The sequence below is a fragment of the Lolium rigidum genome, chromosome 7, assembly GCF_022539505.1.
Source record: "Lolium rigidum isolate FL_2022 chromosome 7, APGP_CSIRO_Lrig_0.1, whole genome shotgun sequence".
In the NCBI taxonomy this organism is placed as follows: Eukaryota; Viridiplantae; Streptophyta; class Magnoliopsida; order Poales; family Poaceae; genus Lolium; species Lolium rigidum.
The window spans coordinates 283,353,323-283,361,261 of NC_061514.1; the positions used below are offsets into that span (position 1 = coordinate 283,353,323).

The window sequence follows — 7,939 nt, forward strand, 5'->3', positions numbered from 1 at the left end:
CACTATGCCATTTGTGTCCACCATACCTACCTACTACATGGTATTTCTCCGCCATTCCAAAGTAAATTGCTTGAGTGCTACCTTTAAATAATTCAAAATTTATCACCTCTTATTTGTGTCAATGTTTTATAGCTCATGAGGAAGTATGTGGTGTTTTATCTTTCGATCTTGTCATTTACTTTTGACAGACTTTCACAATGGACTAGTGGCACATCCGCTTATCCAATAATTTTGCAAAAAGAGCTGGCAATGGGATTCCCAGCCCCAATTAATTAACCTTAATTAATAATTCTCTTCACATGTTTTGCTCTGATTCATCAGTATGCAACTTAATTTTGCAAATAGACACTCCTCCATGGTATGTGAATGTTGGAAGGCACCCGAGGATTCGGTTAGCCATGGCTTGTGTAAGAAAAAGGTTGGGAGGAGTGTCATCCATAAATAAAGAAAAACTAAACTAAAGTACATGTGTAAACAAAAGAGAAGAGGGATGATCTACCTTGCTTGGTAGAGATAACGTCCTTCATGGGAGCTGCTCTTGAAAGTCTGGTTGATGAGGTAGTTAGAGTGCCCACTACCATTCGTTGAAAACAACAAACACCTCTCAAAATTTTACTTTTATGCTCTCTTTATGTTTTCAAAACCAAAGCTCTAGCATAAATATAGCAATCAATGCTTCCCTCTGCGAAGGGCCATTCTTTTACCTTTTATGTTGAGTCAGTTCACCTATCTCTCTCCACCTCAAGAAGCAAACACTTGTGTGAACTGTGCATTGATTCCTACATACTTGCCTATTGCACTTGTTATATTACTCTATGTTGACAATTATCCATGAGATATACATGTTATAAGTTGAAAGCAACCGCTGAAACTTAATCTTCCATTGTGTTGTTTCAATGCCGTTACTATGAAATTATTGCTTTATGAGTTAACTCTTATGCAAGACTTATTGATGCTTGTCTTGAAGTGCTATTCATGAAAAGTCTTTGCTTTATGATTCAGTTGTTTACTCATGTCATTACCATTGTTTTGATCGTTGCATTCATTACATATGCTTACAATAGTATGATCAAGGTTATGATGGCATGTCACTCCGAAATTATCTTTGTTATCGTTTACTGCTCGGGACGAGCGAGAACTAAGCTTGGGGATGCCGATACGTCTCCGACGTATCGATAATTTCTTATGTTCCATGCCACATTATTGATGATATCTACATGTTTTATGCATACTTTATATCATATTTATGCGTTTTCCGGAACTAACCTATTGACGAGATGCCGAAGGGCCAGTTGATGTTTTTGGTTTCAGAAATCCTAGTAAGGAAATATTCTCGGAATCGGACGAAATCAACGCCCAGCATCTTAGAATCCCCGGAAGCATCCGAACACCCGAGAGTCGCCGGAGGGGGCCACAGGCCCACCAGATGGTAGGCCGGCGCGGCCTGGGGGTGGCCCGCGTCCCCCTAGCGTGTCGTCGCCTCGTTGACCTTCTGACGCCGCCTCTTCGCCTATATAAAGGTCCCTGGCCTAAAACTTCGATACGAAAAAGCCACGGTACGAGAAACCTTCCAGAGCCGCCGCCATCGCGAAGCCAAGATCTGGGGGACAGGAGTCTCTGTTCCGGCACGCCGCCGGGACGGGGAAGTGCCCCGGAAGGCTCCTCCATCGACACCACCGCCATCTCCATCAACGCTCGCTGTCTCCCATGAGGAGGGAGTAGTTCTCCATCGAGGCTCGGGGCTGTACCGGTAGCTATGTGGTTCATCTCTCTCCTATGTGCTTCAATACAATAATCTCATGAGCTGCCTTACATGATTGAGATTCATATGATGATGCTTGTAATGTAGATGTCATTATGCTAGTCAAGTGGGTTTTACTTATGTGATCTCCGGAGACTCCTTGTCCCACGTGTGTAAAGGTGACAAGGTGTGCACCGTGTGGGTCTCTTAGGCTATATTTCACGTAATACTTATTCATCTGTTATGAATGGCATAGTGAAGTGCTTATTTATATCCCTTTATGATTGCAATGTGTTTTGTATCACAATTTATCCATGTGCTACTCTAGTGATGTTATTAAACTAGTTTTATTCCTCCTGCACGGTGTAATGGTGACAGTGTGTGCATCCGTGTTAGTACTTGGCGTAGGCTATGATTGTGATCTCTTGTAGATTATGAAGTTAACTATTGCTATGATGGTATTGATGTGATCTATTCCTCCTACATAGTGTGAATGTGACAGTATGCATGCTATGTTAGTACTTGGTTTAGTTGTGTTGATCTGTCATGCACTCTAAGGTTATTTAAATATGAACATTGAATATTGTGGAGCTTGTTAACTCCGGCATTGAGGGTTCGTGTAATCCTACGCAATTAGTGGTGTTCATCATCCAACAAGAGAGTGTAGAGTATGCATTTATCTATTCTGTTATGTGATCAAAGTTGAGAGTGTCCACTAGTGAAAGTCTAATCCCTAGGCCTTGTTCCTAAATATCGCTATCGCCGCTTGTTTACCGTTTTACTGCGTTACTACCGCTTGTTTACTCGTCCCGGGTAAAGCACTTTTCCGGTGTCGTTGCCATCGCTCATACTTATTTATACCACCCGTATTTCACTATCTCTTCGCCGAACTAGTGCACCTATTAGGTGTGTTGGGGACACAAGAGACTTCTTGCTTTGTGGTTGCAGGGTTGCATGAGAGGGATATCTTTGACCTCTTCCTCCCCGAGTTCGATAAACCTTGGGTGATCCATTTAAGTGAAACTTGCTGCTGTTCTACAAACCTCTGCTCTTGGAGGCCCAACACTGTCTACAAGAATAGAAGCACCCGTAGACATCAAGCTATTTTCTGGCGCCGTTGCCGGGGAGGAAAGGTAAAAGGCACTCATACTCTGATCCCAGGTAAAAGTACTTTTCTGTTGCCGTTGTGTGTGTGCTCGAAGTTATTTCCTTTAGATCCTGCAATTGCATCCTTTTGTTTCTTGTTTACACTAGTTTGGCATAATGGACAACAATGAGCTTCTTATTCTATTTCCTGATTTAAGACATGGATGGTTTGATGCGAAAATTAAAAAAACCTATGGAACATATTAAAAAAATATTGGGAAGATGCAAACCAACATCTCTCCCATCTTTAATTCTTTCATCTCCAATGAACTAAGTGCATGTAAAAAAAACAAGGAGAACATGTGCTTAATACTATTGAGTTTGATTTCCTTGCGACGAGAGAAGTAACTTTTGCTACTTTAAAGTGCATTGAAAAGATAGAAGTACACTCTTTTATGAACAAAATGTAAAGCTAGATACCCACTTATTTGAGGACGGATATAATAGTACCATTACAAGTACTTGCCAAACATCCCACAATTTTGGACAATCAACATAAGGACCAGTGAACAGATGCTTGAGCTATCACTACACCATCAGAATTTGGCAGCATCCGAGGTTTTGCATGCAGCCAAATTAACACTACCGTTCCACATCAAAGCCACTGGCAAAGTTTATTTTGGAGCATCTAACAACTTGTGATTCACAAGCATCTGTTTTTTAGAGGGTCACATGCGAGCTGCGGCGTCGCGTTGCGGTCCATACTGGTGGTTTCCTGTACTACAAAACATAATGTATTGGAGCAGAACAGAATGGTCACAAAATTCCTCAGTTTCCCACCCAATCAATTTCCACGTTATGCTTGGTATAGCACGGTGTGTGTAAAGTGCCAACTAATTACACTTGCTTCGACTTGTGCCCAGTGTATGCCTGTAATTTCCCTCAATCTCGGGTAAAAAGATCTTCAAAAAATAATGGGTACGTAGAGAATCTATGCAGCTGCCAGCTCGATCTTGACGGGGAAGGAGAATGACAGGGCGTCGTCGCCGACCAGGACCGTGCTGACGCCCGACGGCACGACGGTGTACGCCGTCTCCTCGACGATGGCGAACGCCTTGCAGACGTTGAGCGTGACCGGCACTTGGACGGCGCCCCCCGCGGGCACGAACACCCTCTGGAACGCCACCAGCTGCTTCCGCGGCGCGTCGTCCACCTCGGCCGGCGGCACGGTGTAGACCGCCACGACGTGGCTGCCGTCCCTGCCGCCGACGTTCGACACGGTCAGCGTGAAGCTGACCTCCTCCTCGCACGCGTGTCCGGCGACGCTGACGGCCGGGCAGGCCGGCGAGGCCGACGTCCCCGGCTTGTAGGTGAGCTGCTTGCATGACTCCCAGGCGCCGGTCTTCACGGCGACGGACGCGCCGGTGGTGGCCGACGCGTAGCTAAAGTTGGTGTAGCTGAGGCCGTGTCCGAACGGGTAGAGCATCTCCGGCCCGCCGTAGAACTTGTAGGTCCTGCCGGGGTACCCCTTGTCGGCGACGGGACGCAGCGCCATGGACGTCATCGGGATCTTGCCGATGTACTCGTTCCTGTACCACGTCAGCGGCAGCCTCCCGCCCGGGTTGTACTTCCCGAAGAGCACGTCCGCGATGGCCGTGCCGCCTTCCTCGCCGGGGTACCCGGCCCAGACGATGGCGCCGATCTTGGAGTTGTTCTGCGCGAAGGAGATGTCCACGCCGCCGGCCGAGATGATCACCAGGATGATCGGGGACGGGGAGGCCGCAGCCACCGCGTTGATCCACTTGGTCTGGTTCCATGGCAGCAGGAGGTCCTCCCTGTCGTTGCCTTCCTTCTCCACGCTCATGTTGAGGCCGGCGACGACGATGGTCGCGTCCACCGTCTTTACCCACCCTCCCGGCGCGCCGCACGCGCCATTGTCGCACGCGTGCAACGACGTGGCGTTCGCCACCTTGCTTATCCCCTCGTATGGCGTCACAACCCTGCAAGGTTTTCCTGAACATGACAATGCAGCTAGCATATTAGTTGTCGAACAGAAATTAAGCAGTGTACTTACAAAATGTGCAGATGGATGGTTAGTCAACTAAATAATTACTACCTCTGTAGTCTCCAAGCATGACGTCTGATGCATTGATGTGCTGAAGAAGGCCGACCAATGCAACTGAATTTGCGGCCTTCAATGGGAGGCGGCCGTGATCGTTCTTGATGAGCACCATCCCTTGCCGGGCACCGTCGGCAGCCAGCTCCTTGTGCGCCTCCGTGCAGACGTCGGTGGCGCCGAGGGACTGGAGCTCCGGGATCCCGTCGAAGAAGCCAAGCCTCATGAGGACGACGTAGAGGTTCTTGAGCGCGTTGTCGACCTCGGACTCCCGCAGCTTCCCCTGCCTCACGGCGTCGAGGCCGAATGCGGTGAAGAAGTCCTGCGCGCCCTCCCAGAACATGCCGCAGTCGAGGTCCAGCCCGGCCTTCATGGCCGCCGCGGTGGCCTCAACCCCGTTGTAGCCGAGCCACTTGGCGTCCCTGACCATGACGCGGACGGAGTCGCAGTCGGAGACGATGTAGCCGTGGAGCTGCCACGCGTCGCGGACGGTCTCGGTGAGGAGCCGCGCGTTGGCGCAGGCGGGGACGCCATTGATGCGGTTGTAGGAGCACATGACGCAGCTCGCGTCCCCGTCCCGCACGCACATCTCGAACGGCCGCTCGAAGGTCTCGATCATGTCGCGCTCCTCCACCTTAGCGTCGAACGTGTACCGGTCGGCGGTGAACCACGCGTCCACGTCGTAGGCGGCGTAGTGCTTGCAGCAGCTGGACACCTTGATGGGCCGGGAGAAAGGGTCGGCGTCGGCGGCTCCGGTGGCGCCATCGTGTCCATGTATGTCCTGCATTGCGCGGACGAAGCTGACGGCGTACCGTCCGACGAGGAAGGGGTCCTCGCCGGGCGTCTCGCTGGCGCGGCCCCAGCGCGGGTCGCGCACCACGTTGATGTTGGGGCTCCAGTACGTGAGCTCCGCGTGCCCCAGGTTGTACATGGCCCTGATCTCCGTCGACACCGCGCCGCCGATGGCGCGCCACAGCGTCTCGTTGAACGCCGCCGCGCTGTTGATGACGAGCGGGAAGCTGGTGGCGCCGGGCACCACGTCGCCGAACCACGTGCCGCCAGGGCCGGTGTCCGACACGCCGTGGAGGGCCTCGCCCCACCACCGGTACGGCGGCAGCCCGACGCGCGCCGCGCCCTCCGCGCGGTCGCCCAGGTTGCGCACCTTCTCCTCCAGCGTCAGCCGGCCGACGAGGTCCTTCGCCCGGTCCGGGTACGGCAGCGAGGCGTCGCAGTACCGGAAGCCCCCCATGTCGAGACCCATGGACGCGAACCGGGCCGGGTCGCATACCTTGCTGTAGTTCTGGCCATTGGTGGTGATCGGACCGAGACTGCCGGACACACAAGTGAACGCGACGGCACAGACAAGGAGTGAGGCCGAGAGCACGCGATGGCGAAGGGAGGACGCCATTGCGGCTCTCTTTGCTCACTCCTGGTCTGCCACCGACGAGGTGTGCAGGTACAGTGAAACAGCTAGCTAGTGTACTCTCTATATAGGGCCATACCCATGGGGGTCCTTTGAACGGGACAAGCAGCAGCTGGACCAGCTGGTTGAAGATCCAAACACGAGAACCGACAGATATCGAAAGCTAGAAATCTGGTTGTTGAAGAATTACAGGATTAGATGGGGCACATGGAATGCACGACGAAGAATTGATGGTGATCTTGTTATCTTCTCTTCGCATTGACTGCGCGCAGCTAGCGATGACAAGCTTTTTATCTATGGCTGAACGTGCCCATGAGGACAACGAGGGTTGATCGTCCTTGATCCTTCTACGACCATGGAGCCACCGCTCCGATCATGATCATGGATTATCAGAGATAACATTCCACTTAAACTCCAAGATCTTCAGCTTTCCAACAAAGTCAGAGATTAAACAAGAGATAGAGGTAAACAAGCTACAATACAATCTGTTCTACAAGTTCCATTTCCCAATTCCTCTCTTAGGAAAGACATTATTTGAGGTACCCAAATTGCTCCAGACCGACTACAGGCCCGTCTATAAAATTATAAATATAACATAATTTTTTCGATAAAGAGATTATATTAATATCGCGAAGATACCAATTACACTCGGCCTCTGCAATAACATAGTGACCTAATGACAATACAGATGCACACAGCCAAAATAAGAAATAATAATTACATTAAAAAAGTCCAGCTACAGTGAACAGTTCATTGTAACAGCGGATCAAACAGTACAAAAACACCACCAGAAATCCATCAACTCCAAAAGCGATGCCTTCAACAAGGAAACAGTGCACAAGCGCCACAATCGACCTGATCAAAGACCATAGGTTTTCACCCCGGAGAAAAGTCCGCACTCACAAAACAATTCCTTCAAGAAGGTCATCGCCAGACACAACCAATTAAGGTCAGGCCTTGGGTTTTCACCCTGTAGGTTTAGACACTGAATTCCTCATGTGTTGTTGCAACCACTCGCTAGTTCCGTTGCTCCAAGACACAAATCACCAAGCCCGAATCCCTACACCTCCAAGACTCAAACTGTCATTGCCAGTCTTCAGTTCCCGGCTTCCATGTCATTCTCTGTGTCTGACTTCACCATCGAACTAAGGCATGTCCCATGATGGCAACAGACCACAGAGCTTCACAACGCCTTCTCTGAAACTAAACGGTCAGAAATAGACATGGTTGCGTGTGATGTTGTGCAGAGCACGCAGTTGGGAAACCCCAAGAGGAAGGTATGATGAGCACATCAACAAATTTTCCCTCAGTAAGAAACCAAGGTTTAATCGACCAGTATGAGAAAGAAATCACTTCAGAAGGTATTGCTAGCTGACTTTGGTAGGGCGCACTACCGGCGTCAGCAACAACGTGGAACCTGCACACACACACAACCAAAATACTTTGGCCCAACTTACAGTGAGGTTGTCAATCTCACTGGTTTTGTTGAAAACAAAGGATTAAACGTATAGTGTGGAAAGAGATATTTGTTTGCACTGAAATAAAGAGAACAGTGCTTGCAGTAGATGGATTT

General features: G+C 49.9%; 1 protein-coding gene across 1 annotated transcript; it reads right to left on the reverse strand.

Annotated features, from left to right (window-relative positions):
- Positions 1 to 3,642: 3,642 nt before the first annotated feature.
- On the reverse strand, positions 3,643 to 6,378 carry LOC124678918 (probable beta-D-xylosidase 2). The gene is made up of 2 exons (XM_047214773.1): positions 4,944 to 6,378; positions 3,643 to 4,840 (listed from the first exon to the last, which is right to left on the reverse strand). The coding sequence occupies exons 1-2, from the start codon at positions 6,349 to 6,351 to the stop codon at positions 3,819 to 3,821; spliced, it is 2,430 nt and encodes an 809-aa protein (XP_047070729.1). The 5' UTR covers positions 6,352 to 6,378; the 3' UTR covers positions 3,643 to 3,818.
- Positions 6,379 to 7,939: the final 1,561 nt, after the last annotated feature.

What these genes read in the sequence shown, in the direction of transcription:
- LOC124678918 (XM_047214773.1), bottom strand. Translation starts at nt 6,351, where the DNA reads ATGGCGTCCTCCCTTCGCCATCGCGTGCTCTCGGCCTCACTCCTTGTC. An exon ending in CATGCTTGGAGACTACAGAG is followed by an intron (nt 4,841 to 4,943) that starts GTAGTAATTATT and finishes TGTCATGTTCAG; the next exon opens with GAAAACCTTGCAGGGTTGTG.